Here is a 22,124-nt window from a genome sequence, read left to right as displayed (position 1 = left end):
GCCTCTCGCTGAGAACTGGCACCGAGCTCTTCTGACCGGAATTTTTCTTCGGCCACCTCTGGAGAAGCCTTCCCTCTCTCCCCGGCACCAGCTGCCCCGGTCTCCGGCGCCACCCCCACAGCGACCCCCTCCCCGCGGCTGACGGCGCCACCCGGCCGCCCTTCCCCTCACGGCGCGACCGCCCTGCCCCACGTGACGCAGCGAAATTCCCGCCCCCCGCCCGGCCCCGCCCACTCCGGGCACCCACCGCCCTTTGCCTCTAACGACGACCCTGAAAACACCCTCGGGCTCCAATCTCCGAGCGCCGTCCCGCCCCCCGGCCAATCCGCGCGCTCCTTGCCCTCTTCGCCAGCCAATCCGAGCGCGCAGACCGGCGCCTTCCTCAGCAGCCAATCAGGCAACGGAGTGGCGAGCGGACTCTCCCCCTCCGCCTTCTCGCTCGCCCCGTGGCGGCGCCTTCCGCCTCCCGCCAGGTGCCGCGGCGCAGGCGGGCGGCTGCGGTCGGCTCCCCCCCTTCCCCTCCGCCCGCCCGCCTTCCCTCCTCCCCTCCTTGCTGCCGCCTGACGGGCTTCGTCCCCCTGCTCGCCGCGGCCATACGCCAGCGCAGCCCGAGCCATGCTGCTCCTGGCGGTCGCCTTCATCGTGGCCTTCGTCCTTCTCCTCTACATGGTGTCGCCGCTCATCAGCCCCAAGCCCCTCAAGCTGCCCGGCGCTCACGTCGTGGTGAGTGAGGCGCTCCGCAGCGCGGGGGGGGGGGCCGCGCGTCGCGCCGAGGGAGCGGGCCTCTGGCGGGGCGCCGCCGCTCGGCCCCGCCGGTGGGAGCGGGGCGGGGTGGGGGGGCTGTGGCGCGAGCCTCGGCCGTTCCGCCCGTTGGCGGGTCCGGGGGAAGGGAGGCCGCTCCCGCTGAGGGAAGGGGCGTCCCGCTGCCAGCCGGGCTGGCACTCGTTGGTACGGCGGCGTTAGGGGCCCCCGCGGGGAAGGCCCCGCGCCGGGGGGAGCGAGCGGAGGAAGCCGCTCGATCCGCAGCGACTGGCGGGGGAGGGAGGGCGAGAACTCGCCGCGGGCCGGTGATGTCCGGCGGTACCCGGCGGGCTGGTGGCAAAGGCCCGCGCGGGGAAAGCTCAGCGTTGGGGGTGCCCGCTGGTTTGCGAGGAGTGTTGGGAGCTGGATGTAGCACCCCAAGCTACCGAAATGTGGGAGCCGCGAGTCCGAGCGATAAGGAAATGAGCCGTTCTCATGGCTCTGGCAACCGTTGTCTGCCTCGGCTGGCTTAAGGCGATCTCCCGAGTCGCTAGAAATGCAAAACCACGTTGGCTTTTCGAAACGGTCCTTCGGTGCTCTCGAAGTTACCGGCCGCCTTGAGTTTTGTTTCCTTTTGGCATCTCCCAAGGTGTTAAAGTGGGGGGTGTGTGATCGTAAACAAAAGGCAAAAATCTCTAGTTTCCTCGGTCTAAAAACCAAGTCGGAGGTGAGGAAACGGACAGATTAATGTAGAGGAAGTGGTCAGGTGATGCTCACACACCTCGGTGTCTTTAAGTGCGCAGATACGGTGTCGGTGAGCAATATGTTGACTGGTGGAAGCCTTTAGGAGGTCTTCAGAAGAACATCCAGTTGAAACAGTTCGTGAGTAGTGCACCCGTGGGAGGGAGGGAAGGAATATCTAGATGCCATCTAGGTGGATCACAAAGTAGTGAATTTCGATGCGTGACAGCAAATGAGTTAAGCAGTCGAAAGAATCGGAGTCCTAGAATCAACTCTTTTAACTTAGCTTTAAATCCCTGACATATGTTCCAGGCAGTGAAGCTGTAGGTTACTCTTTGGTTAAAATTGCTTTTAAGGGGTGAGTAGCACTTGCAGATGCCCTTTATTACAGTGGGAGTTTGGGATAATCCTTAGAGCTTTTAGGTGCAAGTCAATGTACAGCTACTCTAAGTTAATATTTAATTTTTAGCTCTGCATGGTGCCTTTTTTGTTTTGTTTTGGGATTTTTTTTATTACTATTTCTGAAGCTTCTCTTTAGAGGATGGAGCTGTCCCCAGAATAATTTAGACCTTTCCAAGTTGAAACAGTATTCTCAAGTTGCTTTATGCAGTAGGTGTTACCTGGATGCTGTAACTGGATTTACAGCAGCATATGGGGTGTGAGGTGTGTTCCAGCTTGCATTAAGGTTCTCTGGTTATGGATCTTCCCACAGAAGTGATGCCTGTTAAGGAGGAACCCTTCCATACTGTGTAAAAGCAAAGGTGAAGCAGACTTCCTGTGACTGCTATGCTGAAATAAGAGTAGCAAGCAATAAAAAGTTTTATGGATTTTATTTCAAGATTTTGCTGGCTTGGTTTTTTATATATATATTGTGATTATCCGGAGTTTTGTCTGTTCTTTATGTGATTAAACTCTTTAAAAACTGCTGTACTGGTTCTTCTGATCAGAATGGTTCATTTAAAAAAGTTCATATTGAAAACGATGAGAATGTTCTTCTTGGAGAAACCTCCCTATTACCACTGCTGCTGATTATATTAACAGTTTAAGCTCAATTTGATACAAGTGGAAGCCTCAAAGTCTCACACAATCAAGAGTCCAACTGGAGAAGTAACTATATCAATATATTGATGGAGGAAAAGGCTGTAGATATATTTAACTTGATGATACAGATCAAAATCTGCAGGTAAATAGTTTTATTGTTACCGCCACTGGCAGAACTACTTGTTTTGTTTTGACTTCAGTTATGCTCTTAAATTATTCATGCAAACTAATGAAATATGGTGCAGTTGTTTCAGAGTTCATTAGTTCTTAGATTTGTAGATACTCTTAGTAATCCTGGACACTTGTACATTTGGATTTCAGATTTTCCAGTGCATAAGCAAAAATATTGGATAATGGTGCTGTAAATCTGAAGTTTTGTTCAGGGAGAGGCTTTCCATGTTGTGTGCGTGAATTCTTGGATCGTGTACTGGGAGTAAGTGTTCTCTGCTACTGAAATGACTGAGAGACCTCATGAAAATATTGAAGGACCATAACGTTGTCTAAGGATTTCTTTGAAGTCTTTTCACAGAAAAAGTCAAAATCTGTTTAAGTAATCTGCGTATGTAAGTTCTTTTTATTTATAATTTGATTCGGATAAGACTGTAGATTAACATTTGGTAATCTTTGTCAGGCCTCAGTTAAACCCTGTCTGGAAATAAAAAGTAAAAGAATAAAGACCTGCAAATTGCTTATTTAGTTGGTTAAGCCCTCTCAAGAGGGCAAGTCATTACCATTGCACAGTAAATACAATTTTTCAATATATACTTGCATAGATTGATTTTCTGAATCAGAAAAAGTCAGTTTTGCCTAGAAACTCTTCTTTCTGGGGGCTGGTTGAAAGGATCGTGCAAACTTGTTACATTTCTGAAGGAAGGTCACTGGGCAACTTCTGATGCTGTTACACACCAGTTACTGGATTTTCAACTTAAGTCAGTATTCTTTTCACTCTTAATCCTTCATAAAAAATATTCCTCTTCACTTCTAACAATTACTAAATTCTAACAATATTTAGCCAATTGTTGTGGCTAAATAACTGACTCCAGTTGCCTTTTGGGGTAGAAATTTGAAGCAGAAAACCTGTTGGTTTTTTTTTTTTTTCTCTGTCCTCTCTGAGATGTTTGCATGGTCGAAGTGCTCACTGTATGAGGCCAGGCACGTTTTCTGGAGGAATCATGATCATAGGAGTCTTCTCTTCTCAGGAAAGAGTAAGACTGCTATTCAGAGGGAGAGTCTGCAGAGCTCCAAATTACTCGTGGTCTCATCTTGTAGAGTTTTCCTCCTCCCACTTACCTGCTGTGTATTCCGGTGACCTCAGTGAGCACCATTAAATGAAGAGGACTTCTGTCCTGTGAAATCGACTCAAGCATCAGGTGTAGCTTATTTAAAACAAAATGCTTTTTAGATGTTTAATACTACTTGTGTTGTTTCTGGCATGACTAGGAAAGTGTTCTCAAATAAAGGGTATAAAAGTTATTCTTGTGCTGTAGAGCAGCTGCTGCTGCTTTTACTGAGCTTCTCCATGTTTTGAAATCCAGATTATTTCATACATCTCTTATTTTGCCATTGGCTTTAACTCTCTCTTTGGTTCTCAGGCTACATACTGGCACACATCGCCTATTCTGTGAGAACAAGCTATTATTTTGGTAGCTGGTTGTAAGAGTAGACAGGGAAATGAAAATAGGGTAAAGCAGTCATCGCTGCTTCATGTGCGTCATGCTCACTTGCATCCCTTTGTCAGGGGTGTTACACCTGCCCTACACACGTTCTCCCTGCTCACCTTTTCCATTTGTCTACAAAGATGCTTGGCTTGATGGAACAGAATGCAGCAGAAACCTAAGAGGTGAGGGCAAAAGCAGCCTTCTGTAAGCTTCATGAGTGGTGTTTAGAAACCGTTCTTGCTGAAATACCAATGCTAACCTTCCCCTCCTTGTTTCAGTTTTAATCTTTCTAAAACCAAGTTGAAATTTCTGGAAAAAAAACCCACCAAGATTTCGGTGATACAAATGCAGTTTATCGAAGTTTGTGGACTAACAGTGGCAGGAAGGGTAAAGATGTTCTCTGCTTGGGACTGTCTCCCATCCAGATAGAAAAGGACCTTTTGCTTGGACACGATTTGGCATGATCATCCCAAGCTCACAGGCATAAGGGTCGTCTCTGGTCTAGAAGTAGTTTCACCACTTCTGTGCCCAACTTTATAACTGTGGTCAACTTCAGGGACAGTCAGTCTTGGTGTCTCAGCATTGTAGCTCTTGTGTTGGGAGTGATGTGATCTGAGGTTCGGATGCATCCGAGTGGCTCGACAAGAGGTCCTTTTGAGTCTGGTCAGGCATACTAACCACTCAGAGTAGATCCAGGGATGTGCTGTTTCGATGGAATTGAATACCTTCTTGCCAGACTGCTGTCTAAAAGCATGAAGCCAGCTTGCATGCAGTGCTAAGTGAAAGTTAATAAACTCTGTTGGAGACACCATATGAATCAAGTCTTGATTTTGATCATTCCTGATGGCAGTTTTGTTAATTTGGAGTTGTACTGTTTCATCATCAATTGAAGCTAATTTCCAGTATCTCAAATTTGAAAGTTAAACCCAACAGTTCTCTGTACCTCATCCCAACGTTTCCATTTATCAAGGGGGGAAATAAACCCTATGATCCTTAGAAGCTGAACTCTGTTGTCAAGGATCAAGAAGTTGGAGCCAGACCCTTTTTGTAATAGCTAATTTGGTTCTTCTCAAACACAGAAACAGCTAAATGACACTGCTCGAGGGCTGGTAGTATTGCACTCTCAACATCTGGATTAATACTAGGATTTAAATCGTCCCTTTCTGTCAAGAAACTAGTCTGTGTTTCGAGTTGCTGTGACCAGATCATTATTTTTGCTGACTCCTCTGAGACAGGGTTCCAATGGAATTTAAAAATGGGATCAGTGGCAATTCAGATGTCTCTAACTAATGAAGTGCACTGTAGAACTGTTGGCTGCAAGAGTAAGTGTCTGTAATAACGTCTTGTTTAACAGAGCAGACATGTGCTCTTCCGGTAATTCTGAGCACCCGTGTCAGTAACTTACCTAACAGACTTTGTAGATTTGCGTAGGCTGTCTTCATTATAGCACAAAGCAGAGTTTTCACTGGTGGTAGGGATTTTTTTTTGGTTACGTTAGCATTCGTGGTGAATATTCCTGAAAGATGTGCGTATTAGTAACAGCCTCCCACCTAAAGGTCACAGTTCCCAGCTAACTGAGACTACCTTTTGTCACTGACCTGTCTGATCTGAGCCCTATCCAGTGTTCTTGGTGTGACTGTGAATAAAAACTTCCTTTTTTCTGTTTCTTGCATGACTTCAGACCTTGTCAGACAGTGACAACGTTCATTTTGGAAAGACACACTAGAGTCTTGTTGCCAGCACCTTCACCTTCAAAGAATTCCTCAAGCCCTGGTGTAGTTGGCCAGTTCACGATACTCAGCAGTTTGTGCAGGTAGTAATCAGCTGTCTCTCGGTGCTACGCCAAAAATTCATTGGAGCAGTCTTCCATGCACATTGTTTAGTCCATGTGCTGGTGTATCTGCTGTGGTTGAAAAATCTGTAGAAGCAGCTCTTGAGTGCTGTGGAGCTGAGGTCTTACAGATCATTGAATAACACTCACTCACGTGGACATCGTTTGCTTTGAAAGCAGTCATCCGTGGTTCAGAACATGACAGACCAGGTTTCACATTTCCAGAACAGAACATGCATCCTGGAGTCATCCTCAAGGGTTAGTGTAGTGTGAAGCTCATCTTGCAGAGAGGGTCAGTGAGAAGCTGACCTGGAGCAGCTCTCTCTAGTAAAAGAGGAAGCCTAAATAGCTTAAATTGGTCTTTGTGAATGTTACACCCATTCTTGGCCCACTTGTGGCTGCAGACAAACCAGTCAGGAACCATGGACCATGTTGTGAATCTGCGTTTGCTGGGATTATTTGATTTACACTAAGCTGGTTTTGGAGGTGAGTGATAAAATACTCGTGAAAGAAGAGTTAAGTGACTCATGGGAATGTACTTCTCACTTCACTGCCTCCAGGAGTGGAAAGAATTTTAAGGATAATGCATCTCTGAAAACAAAGCCGAGGCGTTGGCAGGTGAGGAGACCACACAAGGCTTTTGATAGGGTTTGTAGTTAGAGATTGGGGATCTTTGCTCTTCCACTAATTAGCTCAATGCCTCTGTCTTATCACACTTATAATGGAGATGATACTTTATTTCCTCTCAAGTCTTTTGAAAGGTTTTGATAAAGAACAAAAATTGATGATTTCCAGAGGAATAAACTCATTTCATCAATAGATTTTTTTTTTCAATAACTGTTTCTAGGCTTTTTGTTCCAATATTTTCTCAATTACCACCTCTTTATACGCTGTTAAAACTCAAATAATTTGTGTATATAAGGAAGACAGTAGTGTTTGTTTCAGGACTCGAGGCACATGCAGACTGAGACTGGGCTTAAATGAACAAGTCATCTAAAGGCAGTGTCAGACAGGCAGACGTTTTTGTTTCAGGCAAATAGAGAGGTCAGGATTGTCATCTACACCTTGTTCCACGTGGGGTTCACAAGTAGGTTTATGGAAGGTAGCGAGAGAGTTGTTAAGGTGACTTTAACCTGTGTGTTAGTACCGTCTGGCAGTAAATCCTCCTGCAAAATATGCTGCAGGGCTCTAGTCATCACGCTGCGTTTGTCTGTAGATGAACTATTAATTGCCTGTTTGTGTACAAGACTGTACAGAGGAAGAAGAAGAGGTAATGGAAGTTTAGGTGCTGTCTTCCCCACAAAACTGGAATTGCGGGATGACGTGGACAGTTCAAGGTCCAGACTGGGGGACTGAGAAGTGTTCTACAGAAGGCCAACTGTTGACTTAATGGATTTTTTTTTTAATAAGAAAGAAGGTATTTTCTGTTTATGTTTATGTGATGACATCTTCAGCAAGCAATTGACAATTGTTAATTTTATAAATAATTTCTACTGTGACCGGGCATGGAAGGGCAGTATGTCATCACATTAATAGTGATTTCAAACTTTTAACTACTTCTGCTTTTAGAAATAACATACAGCACTTAGTGAAAAGCATGTGAGAAAGCTTGTGTGGTAGTGGGTCTAAGTGTGCCCGACATAAGAAATGAGAAAAAAAATGCCACTGAGGTAACACTGGTTTTGGGGTAGAAACAAACTCTCCTTGATATATTCAGATCTTACTTTTCATTCATACTCAATAAGTACACTAACTTTAGTGTATCTTTTGTGTTCATACCTCATTGAGTGATGTTTTAATCTGTTTATTTTTGGAATTTGCATTTGATTTGACTCTTAATGTATGGGAGAAGGGATGATAACAGTGGACTAACTGCCTTTTTCCAATAACTTTTAGGTAACTGGAGGCTCCAGTGGAATTGGAAAATGCATTGCTATTGAATGTTATAAGCAAGGTGCTTTCATAACACTGATTGCAAGGGATGAGGTAAGTGTGTATGTGTTTTTACTGGCTAAACTCTGTTCACAAACACTGTGTAGGTGTGTGGGGGGTAATTTTTGAGTTAACAATTCATAGAATCAGAGAATGATTTGGGTTGGAAAAGACCTCAAAGATCATCTAGTTCCAACCCCCCTGCGGTGGGCAGGGACACCCTCCACTACACCAGGTTGCCCAAAGCCTCATCCAACCTGGCCTTGAACACTTCCAGGGATGGGGCATATACAACTTCTCTGGGCAACCTGTGCCAGTGCTTCACCACCCTCTGAGTGAAAAATTTTTTTCTTATATCCAATCTAAATCTACCCTCTTTCAGTTTAAAGCCATTGCCCCTTGTCCTATCGCAGAAGATGAAGTGAAAAACAGGTAGGTGAGTTGTGGTAGCTTGATGGAGTTGATGTTTTCATCATATATTCATAAATCTGTAAAATTACAATAGTAAAGTGTTATAACTAGTTGAGGATATCTTTTTGGGGTTCTAGGGAATGTTTTTAAGCCCTATTGAAACACTGAAAATGAATATTGCTTTCAGAACTGCAGTGCTTTAGCTGTTCTTGTCTCCATTTCAGAACAAGCTGCTGCAGACAAAGAAGGAAATAGAAAAGTATTCTGTTAATGACAAGCAGGTAAGATTGCTGCTAACAGTGGCTGTTGTGTGTTTTGTTTAAGATAGTCCCTGCAACATAGTTCAGTACTCCTGTCTTCAAAATAAAGCTGTTTGACAAAACTAAGCGAGAGCTCAGTGTTTGGATCCAAAACCACCAGTCTGCTTACATGAGATGTTCTGAGTTTTGCTACATTTGCTGTTGCCTAGCTAGTGCATTTGCCTGCTTTTCTAGAGAAAGATTGATGTCTTCAACTGTAGGTGTAGTACAGTTTTTTTGGATAGCTTCAACCTACTGTCACTCGATAAGCGTTTGTATTCTTCAAGGTGAAGTGTAGGAACTAAATTTTTTTCAAATCTCTCAGTTTTTACAATTCGTAAATACAGCAGTTGTCTTGGGAAACAAGTTGAGATACTTGTTTCCAGGTTTCATTCACTACATCATGCTTGTATGGCTTTTTCTGGCAAAGTACTGTAACAGATGCACAAGCTAAATTTGTGAAGTTTGAGACTTGTAAGCACTGAAGCTGCTTTGGTGAACAGATAGTGCACTTGTGTTTTAGAGCTTGCAGAGGTGCTGGCTTAAAACAGGTAAGCTTGCTATATTCAAAATGTGCAACTTCAAGATGAAGTACTAAAATTATATTTTTGCAGTGCTAATAATCAAAGGGAGGGGGGAAACAGGATTGAGACTGTTGACATCTTGGTGGCTTCTTTTTGTGTTCCAGAACTCTTTTTGTTACTTTCATGATTAGTAATACAAGCAATTTATTTGTCTGTGAATTGATAAATTGGATGTTCTGTTGAAAAGAAGCAATAGAAAAAGCCAAATATTTGAAGGCAATAATGTTAATACTAGCTGATGCAAAACAAGATTTCTTAATTACCTCCATTTATTAGATAAGATTCTGTCTTTGCTTCCTTCTATTTTTGTCAAATGGCTCAAGGTGATTTTTTTTTTCTGTGCATGCTGCCTTACTCAGATCAACTTTATTTGAAAAACTAAGCCATTTGAGGTGAGGAGAAACTACATTTTGCCCATGAAAAAAAAAACCAACCTCCCGATAACCTTTTTCTTTCAGCTGCTCTAGTAGTTTCTCAAGCTTAGCATTGAAGTTAACCCTTTGTCAAACACTATGTCAGGATGTTCTTCTTAAAATCTGTCCAGCTTGATAGATGTTAGGTTTACTAGATGTTGAGCTGAGAGACAAAGATCCTCAGGAAAGATTACTTTTTACATGAGCATATGCTGTCACTGCTCAGCTCCTGCATATCTACAGGAAACCAGGCTGCACTGACAACTAGGGTCTGGCATCTCTGTACATTTAGTGCTCGACTTGACAAATGTTCTTTTAAAGGCTTTTGCCTGCCATTTGTTTAGAGCGCTGACAGTGCAGCCTTTAAGGATATAGGGGTGCAGTGGAGCAAAATCCTTGCCTTTAGAGGTGTTTTTTTTTCAAAGCTTTTTTTAATCATAGAATCATCTGGTTGGAAGAGACCTTCAAGATCATCAAGTCCAACCATTCGCCCTGCACTATCAGGGTCCCTAAACCACGTTCCTCAACACAAAATCTACACAGTTTTTAAACACCTCCAGGGATGGGGACTCCACCACCTCCCTGGGCAGCCTGTTCCTATACCTCACAACCCTCTCTGTAAAGAAATTTTTCCTGATATCCAACCTAAATTTCCCCTGGTGTAACTTGAGGCCATTCCCTCTCATCCTGTCATTCGTAACGTGGGAGAAGAGACCGACTTCCATCTCCCTACAACTTCCTTTCAGGTAATTGTAGAGAGTGATAAGGTCCCCTCTGAGCCTCCTCTTCTCCAGATTAACCAGTCCCAGCTCCCTCAGCCGCTCCTCATAGGACAAGTTCTCTAAACCCTTCACTAGTTTTGTTGCTCTTCTCTGAACCTGCTCCAGCACCTCAACGTCCTTCTTGAAGTGAGGGGCCCAAAACTGGACGCAGTACTCAAGGTGTGGCCTCCCCAGTGCTGAGTATAGGGGGACAATCACTTCCCTGTTCCTACTGGCCACACTGTTTCTGACACATGCCAGGATTCCTTTGGCTTTCTTGGCTGCTTGGGCACACTGCTGGCTAATCTCTTTCCTAATATAGAGTATTCCCAAATACTTCACTGGGAGTTGAATTGATCTTTTACTGTGAAAGTTTTATTACTGATCCAACACCATGCAATATTTAGAACAAAAGGTGAGGAACAGGGCTGAGGGATATTAGACTGTTTCTGGCAGTATATTCTGTGTCCTAGGCATGCATCTATAGCGCATGCTCTGGAGTGAAGGTAATCAGTATATTTTTTTGTAGCAGAAGAAAGAATGGATGACAATAGAAGCAAAGAGATTAATTGTATAAAGTGAGAGTAGTCAATAAAAGCTGTGGTAGTTCCTGAGTATGTGCTTCACAGAGATAACTAACCTATGCAATCTGATATATTAACTAACTGCTCCAGTTTTGATACAGAACTTTAATTTTTAACCTCCTCACTGATCTTCCAAACACACAAAGATAATAAATCAGTGTTGGTTTTGTTCAATTGCTGTTTTGTTCTCAAACTTACGTAAAAGATAAATATTTCCAAAATGTAATAAACGCCCTAAGGGGAGATACATGCAGACCCACCAATCACTTGTGCCACAAGTTTACTCCATTGTCCAACTGCACACAATGCTGGGAGGCAGGAATAGCCAACCTGCTGCACAGGAATGGCAAGCAGGTCATGTTTCTGCAGCTCTGAAGTGTTGCAGCCTGACCAGAGGCAGAACTGACAAATGGCTAGCTGCCATGGCAGTTGGTACACTGTGGTCAGCTTTTTTTTGTGTGTGCATGTGTGTCCACGTGCTAGACAAGTGGTCACCATGATACTTGTTACAAACTGGTAATGACTGTCTTACTTCACCTCAAACTGAGTTTAAAGGAATTGACCAAAGTAACAGAAAGGATAGAAATTGGAACAGGAATACAGGAGTCCCTCCTTTTATTGTGATGTGAGATTGCTTCCCCGTTCAAGATGATGAATTGCCCCAAAGCTCTGCTGATTGCTCAGCGGAGAGGGTGGCTTATTTGTCAAGACTTGGCCAAGCCAGAGTTTGTAGCCACCTTCCAGTTTGTAAGTGATGACCCGAAGGCAGCGCTTCCTTTGGCCAGAAGTTGATCTGAAGGTGCTTCAAAATATAGGTTCTGAGATCATCTTGCTGAAAGTAATAAGTGACTCTCAAGAAAAGCAGAGCCCAACTTTTAGCTGCAACAAAACTTAGATATCACTGTCATCTGTTTTTTGTCATCCTGCCTGCCTCTTCCCCCCTGGGCCAGTGCTTATTTTCGTTTTTCTGTATCTTTCAAACTAAACCCCATAATCTGTGGTTTCCAGACAAGGAGTAAATGTACACATTACTTCACTTTTTAGATATTTATGATGCTGTGCAACTAGTCAGTTTCTCATAGAATTTTTATTTTAGTTTTGTCCTTGACATGTCCCAATTAAACAGTATGCAACTAAATTTACTACTGTTCCTCAGAATTTATGAAATAAGTGGGTAGCATGCATTTCCAGTGCTAAAGTTAGCAGGTTTTTAACACTTGCTTTATAAATTTTGGAAAAGGCTTTTGCAATGCTGATGCTGCAATTTCAGAGCAACGTTCCGCAACCTTGCAACAACAGCAAAATTGTTTTTCTTCAAGATGAGCTTAAGCCACGTAAACAGTTTGACTTCTGTTTAGTGCTGATGAAAATTAAATGTAGCACTGTGGAATTTTGACTGCCTTAATTAAAATAGCTTTTACTAAACTTTATATAAATAACTTGAGTAATAGTGTGTCTCACTACAGTACATCAGAAATGATACTTTGCACATGAGTAGCTGCTTTGAAGATCCTGAAGTGCTTATTTGTTCTCAATATAATCTTTATTATAGCAGAATGTGTCTGTGTGTGAGGAGGAGGAACTCAGAGGGAGCAAGGATTTCTTTCACCAGCATGGGTGAAGTGCAAACTGTCCTGTCAAAGACTTGTTGTTTTTCTGGAAAAGATACATCATTGAGTTTTCTTTCTTTTTGAAGGGCTCAGAGTCAACAGTTACTGGACTTGCTGTGTTGTAAAAACGTTCTTTGATCTTCCTTTTCTAGGTCGTACTGTGTATTTCTGTTGACGTATCTAAAGACTACGAACAGGTGGAGAATGTTCTGAAACAGGTGAGGAAGTAACTGATTCACCTGTGTATCTTAAGAAGCATATTGATGCATTATGGAAATAATTTCTTACTATTTCTAATGGAAATAGTTTCTTACGATGATACTGTGCTACAGAGAGTGTTTTTTCCCTGCTGAAGAACATCTTCACCTCTCTGCCCTCTTTCAGGCTCAGGAGAAGCTGGGGCCAGTTGACATGCTTGTAAACTGTGCGGGAACATCAGTTACAGGAAAATTTGAGGATATTGAAATGAATGCTTTTGAAGTGAGTGAGCCTACTTTTTTTATTTTATGTTATTCTTTCTTATTCAACTGTTCTAACAGTTAGATTGCATTCCCGTGTCTTCACAGACTTTGTAGGAATTATGGAATAGTGATACACTTGATTTGTGGTAGCTGTCAGAATTAGGATTCATCTTTAGATTTGCGAGGATTGCCTCTAACTTCTCCCATAACAGCTCATTGATACGTCAGAACAGAGAATTTTTCCTCTGAGATAGTCCTCAAGATGGCAAAAAAGCCTGGCATGTGTGTTTGTAGCTTCATGCACTGTGAAAGGCACTGAATTTCACATGGTCTCTTTTTTTTTCTGGTGAAGATTTTTTTTTTTAATATATGAGTATTTTTAACCTGTTTAAGAAAAATCCAGCTGTTATCAGTGTTCAACCTTGAGGTGCACAACTTGTTTGCAGCTTCAGAAGCTGCTGCTCTGATGAAAAGACCAAAGAGGGGAGGAAAAAAACCCCAGACTCCTGTATTTTGGTTACTTTATACCCACAGCCCTCTGGCTCCCAGTCATCTACAGATCACATTGAATCATTTGAAAATACTAAATAGGCATAATTTTATAATAAATTTTAGTCATCCATTCTGTTGCTTCTATAGGCTATTGATTGTGTTTTAGGTCTTTTAGAGAGTGGAATTAAAGACTTCCCCTTATCCTGCCAAAGATTCAAATCTCTGAAATGCATAAATACATAGAATTTTTCCTGTTTCCTGCTTTAGTAAGCTCTTTAAACTTTCATTTCAGTATGTTTTCATACATCGTGCATAAATGGATTGCTTCCTGGACTCTGTTTAGGTTAGATTTTCCTTCAAATATTCTTCTTTTTTTCCTTGAAGGCCATATGGTTCAGTGTTATCAGTATCCTGAATGCTGTTAAGACTTGCAGATAGACTGGATTTCTTTTGGCTTGTGAGTTTTTTAGCTATAAAACAGTTTATGAACCTCTAGAATAGAAAACAATTGTTATTTCTTTTGCCAGGTGATAAAGCTACAAATCTAGTGAAGGTCATTGTTAAAGCAAACTGAAATAGGGATTTTTTTTTTTTGCTAAGTCATACCAAACAGCTGAAATATTCTGAATCTGTGGCTCAAACACCATATTGATGTCCTTTGTACAGAGATTGATGGCAGTCAATTATCTGGGGAGTGTTTACCCGAGCCGAGCAGTCATCGCCACCATGAAGGAGCGAAGAATGGGAAGGATTGTGTTTGTGTCATCTCAGGCTGGGCAGTTGGGCCTCTTTGGTTACACAGCTTATTCTGCAACGAAGTTTGCTCTTCGAGGCTTGGCTGAAGCCCTGCAAATGGAGGTATGTGTGCAACTATTTAAGTGTTTTCTGTTGTAAACAGAAATATTTTTTGTGACTACAGCACGTTTTCATTTAAATAGTTCTCTTTTTATCTCGTGCAGCACTGCTGATATCTGTGTGCTGTGTTGGCCCTTTTTTTGGCAGCAGTAGAATCCTCTTGCTCTGCATGGGATTGCAGAAACTACGCTGATTTCAGTTGCATAAGAGGGAATAAAATGAATCTGTTCCTAGAACTGAAGATGGCCACACGTGCAGACTTTTTTAATCTTTTATTTTAGCTAAAAGGACTTGGATTTTAAGTCTTTTGAGTAAAAGTCTTTTTCAAGGGTCTAAGTGCAGAACGATATTGAAGATCCCATGGATGCATGAGGGGCAGGCCAGTGATTCCCAACTTGTTTGTGAGGCCATGGTAAGTGGTATGTGAACCATATGAAACAGTAAAATTTGCAAGCTAGAATTTGAGGATTGTCCACAAAAAAAAATATTATGTTGACAGTGGTTCACTCTTCTAAATTTTGGTATATATGAGATTTTTATAGTGCAATTGCTAAGCTTATGCTTACGTCAAGACTGAAAAGTGACCAGACACTGTTTTCATTATTCAGTGGAGCACGGTTGGTAGCTACCTCGTAATAAGACAGGTAAAACTTACTTGAAAATTACTTCCCTTATTCTTCTGTCAAGAATGTATATTTTAGTAGTTAAGTGTTTATATGCTAAGTGTCTGTGTTTGGTTCTAGACCCTTGTGTAGTCCCTGTTGTTTTGCTGTTCTGTTCAAGGTAGTTGTATGCCTTGATCAGGGTAAGAACGGGGGTAGAACTACCTCTAATCACTTCTGGCCTGCCAAATAGAACGACGTGACTGCAGGGTCTGTCTTCAGACTTATGACAGATGTGTTTGTGAAGACTGAATTACTCAAAACTAAAAATAAGGCATTTATGGACCTGTGATGGGGTGTTTAAGAAAGTGTTTTCAATATAGAATGTTTCATAATATAAAGAAAAATGCTTAGCACTTCACAACACTTTGCTTTACCTTAGCCCTCTGAATATTTTCATTAAAAGCTTCTTTATTTGTATTGGAGTACAGATTTGCCTTGTAGTAGTTTCTGAATACTAGTGCAGTAAGTGACATAATTCTGTGACGCATACATAAAAATACAGAACTAATGCAATCCTTGACATGAGACCTTCCATTTTTTCTCACATTTTCTACTTATTTTTTTGTCTCCTTAGACTTTGACCCCTTGCAAGTTTATACCATGGGTTGAAAAGCCTTGTGACTTGAGTATACCTCTGAAAGATATCAAATTTGAGTTTTACGTTTTTGTTGTTCTTTTCTCATATTTGTCCAGCAGTGAAGATATGTTGACATAAACCAACGACAAAAAAAGCATGCTAATAAGCCTCAGTCAAAGTTTTCTTTTTTTGTCTTGTTTTTATGAGTGCTGGGTACTGGTGTGTGGCAATGGTTTAGTCTTTTTTTTAAAATTGAAATTGGTAAAATGATAGAGCTAAACTACTTTCATATTCCTCCTAAATGTCTTAAAAAATGCTTAGATTAATCAAATAATTTACATTGAATGCAAAGGTTTTAGATATTTTCATTAAACAAAACAACACAACCATCTCTTTAAAATCTTTGCTATTTTGCTTTCTTATTTGACAAAGCTTTGAGCCTTGCAGTTCCTGAATATGAGGGTGACTTAGCGCTAGAAGCAATTTAAATTCATGCTTGCTGTATTTCTTTGGTGCAAGAGCAATTAATGAAGTTATGAGGGACGTGTAAAGGTTGTCAGTATTAAAATGACACTTACTTTTGTATAATACAGGTAAAACCTTATAACGTCTACGTAACGGTGGCTTATCCTCCAGATACTGACACACCTGGCTTTGCAGAAGAAAGTAAAACAAAGGTAAATTGTCCTTTAGGAATATTGTAATGTTTTTAAAGATTGACTTTGTAGTAAGCAGTGCATTTCAAATTTCATTCACTTCTGTAGTACTTGGAAATCAGTGCACATGAAGATTTTAAGAAGTACTTCTAAACACTTTCGTTTTCTCAACTTAACTAGTCAGAGTGAAATAGCTCGTAGAATAATTTTGTGTAGTTAATCGTTTTGGATTTAAATGGCAGAACTACCTACCTTTAATATCTGAAACACTGCAAAGCTTTTCTGTCCACAAGTGAAATATTGCGTGACATGGTAAAACTGTGAAACCACCATTTGTTTTGATATCAAAGCTTAAGGAGCCGAAAGTAAGACTCCTGTTTTGTGCCTTTAATAACGTGCAGTTGTTCTGGTGGATGAAAATAAAGTCAGCACCTTCAGTGAAGTCTGCAAACGAACCTTGCTGTGTGAATACACGCCGTGATACAGTTCAGCAGTGGCTGTTGGCTAGTGTGGAAGCAGGAAGGAAACTCTCTTGGGTTGTGTTTGTGGCATCACTTTTCAGACAGGTGTGTCAGGAGTAGGCCTTTTTCATTTGGCTTACCTTAAAAGTGAAAGTTTTAGTCGCCTCTGGTCATTTGATGTGTCCCTATAATTCCAAAAACTCCATTCAGCCCCCCTGTTCAGAGTGAAGTATCAGTGACTGAGAGAGAAATGTGTCTACTTGTGAACCAGAAACCTGATATCTAAGGAGATCAGGTTTCAGGATGCTCCATCATGTATAATAGGAAATTGGGGTTGAATTCCGTTTTGTCTTTCACCCTTTTTGTAGAAATCAGTAGGGACTGTATAACACAATCCTTACTTCATCATTTCCTGATACAGATATTCTTTATTACCCACACGTGCATGTAAAGAGCAAGAATTAGACATCTGCGGATACTTGTTTAGCTTGCATGTTCTCTGGGATATTTTCTTCATAATGGCCTACTTCAGGAAAATACAGTCACCAGCTAAAGGCACTGTTCGTTGAAGATTTATTTTCCAAAGACAGTGAGCTTAGCATACACGAAGTCTCTGAGTGGCTTGCTCCTGTGGCGATAGTGCATCTTAAATCTCTGCAATATTGCCTTGCTCTCACAGTTCAGATATTCATTTGTTATTTTTGCATCTATTTAATGCTACTTAGTTTAGAACATCTGTCTCTAGTTGGCATCTCTTCAGGACTAGGCTGTTTTTCTCTGTAATCATGGAATACAGTTAAAGAAGATGCTGGATAACTGCTTAGCAGATGGAGGTAACCGCTTTAGAAACGGCAGCCGTGCTTGGCTTGGCTGACTAGCCAGATCGAGGATTTAATGATTGATTTCTGCCTGCCTTTTTCCCAACATGTCATTAACTTCAGCTCTTGCTCCTGAGCAGCTGCTAATTTTTTTCCCAAACTTATAGTACTGTAATGTTTACAGCCCTGTATCTTTTTCAGATTGGGTTGATACTGACCAGTAAGTTCAAAAATACGTAGGAGCTATGAGACAGAGGTCTGATGACATAAGCCATGTCATTATAGAAAAACCTGTGAAAGGTGTTTGTGTGTGATTTCTGCTGGCAAAGACACATTACAAGCTGACTTGCAACCAAGAGTGCTCTGCTCCCAAATTTAGTGCTTTTTTCTTTATCAACAGAACCATTTATCTTAACATGCTGAGCATTTAACTCGCTTGCTGTGCAGTTAGCTCCATTGCTGTTTTATTTTTCAAAAGGAGGCGAATGACAAACGTGCTTCTAAATATTTTAAAGCATAGTTTTTCTGTTTGTTTTTGTAGCAGACCAGACTTGTTTGTTTGTTTTTGTGAAAGAATTTGTGATTGCTAAAAGAACTGCCATTATTGCTTTCTTCTTGTGAGGTAAAGTGGCATAAGTGCTCTAAAGCACGAAGAAAGAAAATGCAGTGATGGATTTTTGGTGGATACCAGTGTGTGGAGTTTGAGAAACTAAAAAAAAAAAAGCATAAATTTGTTTTGTAGGATTTTTAAAATATTTCAGGCCTATCTTTTAATTAATTTCTGACAAAAAGCATAAAACAACACACACAGGTGTTGAGGAGACATAGTTTCAGCATTTTGATAGCCTCTATGGAAAAACAAATATTTGGGGGGAAAAGAACCACTTTTTCATATTTTATTAGTAATAAACTATTAAAAAAAAGTACTATTCAAGGAAAAGTTTGCATTACCTTTTTTTTTAAAGAGGATGTTTTAGGTGACAGTGTGATACCACGTGCTAACAGTGCCCCAAAACCAAAATTTGACTTTCATATTTTTCTCTCCTGTGCTTTGCTAGTCAAACTTACATTGGTGTTTTTCTACTAAAGCCCTTAGAGACGAAGCTAATTTCTGAAACCTCATCTGTTTGCCAAGCAGAACAAGTCGCCAGAGTTATAGTCAAAGATGCCATAGTAAGTAAATAATATTTTTAAAGTATGTTCTTCTTTGGAGAGACAAGGATAGTGTGTGATGCTTGTTTAAGGCTGTAAGACAATGGCTAAGCTAAATGCAAGATCAATTTACACAAAACAGTGCTCTTCGGTGGTTAGTTTGAACGGGAAATATTTTCTTCTTTTGCCACTGTGCCCACAAATGATTTTATACAGTCTCTTGGAACTAAAAAGTATCTGAAGTATCGAGACAGAACAAAATGATGCATCAGTATGATGCAATGTCTCCAAGGCAGATTACGACTGACTGTAAAACGCTAAACTCTATTGACTTTTTGTGTATGAAATACTATTTGTCTAACCTCAAAAGCTTGTTGGACTATCTTATTTTTCTGGAAGATGAGTTCATATAAAAATAAGTCTACAATAAATGAAGGCAGTCTAGCCTTTTTGGCTTCTAATTTCTCAAGTATGTGATTTATGAGTGATTAAAATATGTAAAATGCTGCTCTTGATGGTTAAGGGTGTATTGCATATCTGAGGAATTTTTTTTAATGTTTTGTGCTATGGAATGCTTGCATGCTTAATAAAGCACCTCAGAATGGAAACAAACATGAAATTTCATGTTCATAAAGCACAGCAATTGAATCCCAAAATCTAATTATTTCACAGTGCCAAATACTCTGGATCCTTCAGCATGATTTTCATCTACAGCAGGTGTTCAGTTGTGAAGTTTTTACAATATTTTCATGAATACAGCACATAAACACAAAATTATGTCTGTTTTTTGGGGTGGTGAGTTTTAAAAGCACTACCTCAGATAGCTTTGGTGCTTGAGAAAGACTAATCTCCTCTGCAATCTTAAGCATCTGGTATTCCACACCATGCTTTCCAGAACTTTGGATGGTGTATTAGCTCAGATATGGTCTTTATGCACTCAAGCCATCAGCTGAGAGACTAAAATAGAAATTAAAAGGTAGCTCTGTCCTGTAGGAACTCGCAGTCCTCTCAGGCATGCGTTGGGAAATAACAAATCTCGTATCCTCTGCTACTTTGCATAGATTGACTCCTAACCCTGATTCAGGAACACCACCTTCCCTTTCCACTTCAGCATTCCACAGATTTAGTCCTGCAGTGTTTCAAGGGGACTATCATGCATTTTCTCCATCAGTTAGCATGCTTTGAGAAGAAATTTAGAGCCTTCCTATTTTGTGAAGAAATCCGCGGATTTCTTCACCACACCTCTCTCTAAAGAGAAGTTAGCTTCCTTGTCTATTTTTAAGTGAATGCCCTTTGCTGTAAAGAATCAAAATATTCCAAAATATTTTGTGCTAAATGGTGAGCTTTTTTTTTTAGTATAAATATTTTGTTGTTAGCGATACCCATTAGCTATGTTCATCGAGAGCAGCTGTTGAAATGAGGCACATCATGATTTGTCACAACTGGGTAAATGTCTTATTTCTTGTCTTAATTGCTGTTTTCCTTCCTTCCAGCAAGGGAACTTTAACAGCTCAGTTGGATCAGATGGTTACATGCTATCAATATTGACCAGTGGAATGTCACCAGTCACTTCTATTACTGAAGGTCTTCAGCAGGTAAGGTTTGGGAAAGCCCCGTAGTCAGTTTCTTCTAGTTTAAAATACTTTAGAACATTGTGCAAACATTGATTATTTTTTCATCAAATGGCTGTTAATACTGTGGAGACTTGGGTTTAGGAAACTGAAGGAGTATTTTCCAGCTGAAGCAGCAAGTTGGCAGGAAAGCTGAGATTGCTACCTTCTGCTCAGTCCTGAGCTGTTACATAGTTATGATGGTTTTCATGAGTTTGTTTCCTTGACATTATATAGCATACCTGCTTGGAACTTTTTTTTATTTCATAAAAACGCTTTTATTTCATAACACACTGCAATCTGGGATCTTAAATGAATTGAAAGATGTTTCTCTCTGTTTCCAGGTTGTTTGCATGGGCATTTTTCGCATCGTTGGCCTATTTTACCTAGGAAGTTTTGACAGCATAGTTCGTCGCTGCATGATGCAAAGGGAAAAATCTGAAAGTGCAGATAAAACTGAGTAATCTTTACTTTGAACTGAAAGAAGAATGTCAAACAGTCCTGGACAGCTTGCTGCTCAAGTGGGGACTCAGTTTTTTCTCCTGAAGGATTTAGACTGGAAGTACTTGGCGTATGTGACAGATGAGTCCCCTTAAAAGCTATGAAAGAAAACAAAAGTACAACTCCAGAACGTGCCAAACTATGCAAAGGTGTGAATGAGGATTAGATGGGGGTTTTTTTGGTGGTTTGAGTTGGAGAGAATTTAGGGAATTTGTAAGTGATGTGCAGAGTCGAGTTGGAGAATGGACTACGTGTGGTAATTCTGGACAAATGCTTAAGTTTTCTCACTTTGGTGCTTATGGACAGAACAAGTACCGTGACAGACTGGGCTGAAGTAGATTGAAGTCCCCTGAACAAGTTGGTACCTTTCGCTAACTTTTTGGGACTGTTCTTAATTTAGAATGTTAACTTTTTCCTTTGGCCAAACTACAGATCCTTCTGTCAATGACAGCTTTCCTTACTCTGTCCAACGTGCAACTGTGGAAGCCTTAAGATGGCAGATACATTTGTATGATCCGAGCTTTCTCAGTCTGGGAGTAATTAAAAAGTATCATTTAATATGTGCATACTTTCTAAAGGGAGATGAAGAACCCATTCCCACAGAGAAATGCTAGGAGATGTGACCAGGTCTGTAGCTCTTCTGGCCTTTGAAGTATGTTGTGAACAAAAAAAAATCAAAGCAGTATCCAAGTGTGTTGATTGTGACTTTCAGCATTTTAAGCCATCAAAATAACGTACGATTTTTACAGATACTTTTCCTTATTTGCCAGTTTTTGCTCTGGAAAGGAAAGTAGCTTAATGCTACTGTTGATGCACGTTATTTTTCAAAGCTGCAAATGATGAGCCAAACCAGTAGTTGATGATGAATCAATTGTAATTAAAATGCCAGGCTCTTCCAGTAGCAGGAATGTAGCTTTTGGGGGCAGGGGGGCCGGGAGGGCTGTGTATCAGAATGGCATTCCACGCTAAATTTTATCGCGACACAGAAGAACTTTCACATGACAAGAAATGATTTAAAATACTTTCCTGCTATGCCTCACTTCTGATTTGTTTCATTTACATTGTATGAAACAAGGCTGCTCAATAACTGCTTCAGAATAAAAACAACCACTAGGCTCTGTGTAATAAATCTTGAGTTTAACGCTGAAAAAGCTTGATGCATAACAACGTTTTGAGGGTGCACTATATATACTCTTTATTTAATGGACCATTATAGCAAGTGCCTTGTGAGCTGCTTTTTTTTTCCCAAAAGCTGCATATTTTGTATTTG

At 40.9% G+C, this 22,124-nt stretch overlaps 1 protein-coding gene across 2 annotated transcripts; it reads left to right on the top strand.

The window, feature by feature from the left end:
* Positions 1-577: 577 nt before the first annotated feature.
* On the top strand, positions 578-21,533 carry KDSR (3-ketodihydrosphingosine reductase). 2 transcript variants are annotated; one of them, XM_086608412.1, is made up of 10 exons: positions 578-723; positions 7,909-7,998; positions 8,580-8,636; positions 12,759-12,824; positions 12,991-13,086; positions 14,226-14,417; positions 16,250-16,333; positions 18,681-18,764; positions 20,237-20,338; positions 20,698-21,533. In XM_086608412.1, exons 1-10 carry the CDS (start codon positions 616-618, stop codon positions 20,815-20,817), a joined length of 999 nt encoding a protein of 332 aa, XP_086464538.1. In that variant the 5' UTR covers positions 578-615; the 3' UTR covers positions 20,818-21,533. The 2 variants fall into 2 exon arrangements, with proteins under 2 accessions (XP_086464538.1, XP_086464539.1); XM_086608413.1 differs by lacking the exon at positions 16,250-16,333.
* The last annotated feature ends 591 nt before the right edge of the window (positions 21,534-22,124 follow it).

This window comes from Tauraco erythrolophus, chromosome 3 (genome assembly GCF_009769465.1).
Source record: "Tauraco erythrolophus isolate bTauEry1 chromosome 3, bTauEry1.pri, whole genome shotgun sequence".
Classification (NCBI taxonomy): Eukaryota; Metazoa; Chordata; class Aves; order Musophagiformes; family Musophagidae; genus Tauraco; species Tauraco erythrolophus.
Note: the sequence above shows the minus strand (reverse complement) of the source record. Positions and strands in the feature narration are given on the sequence as shown.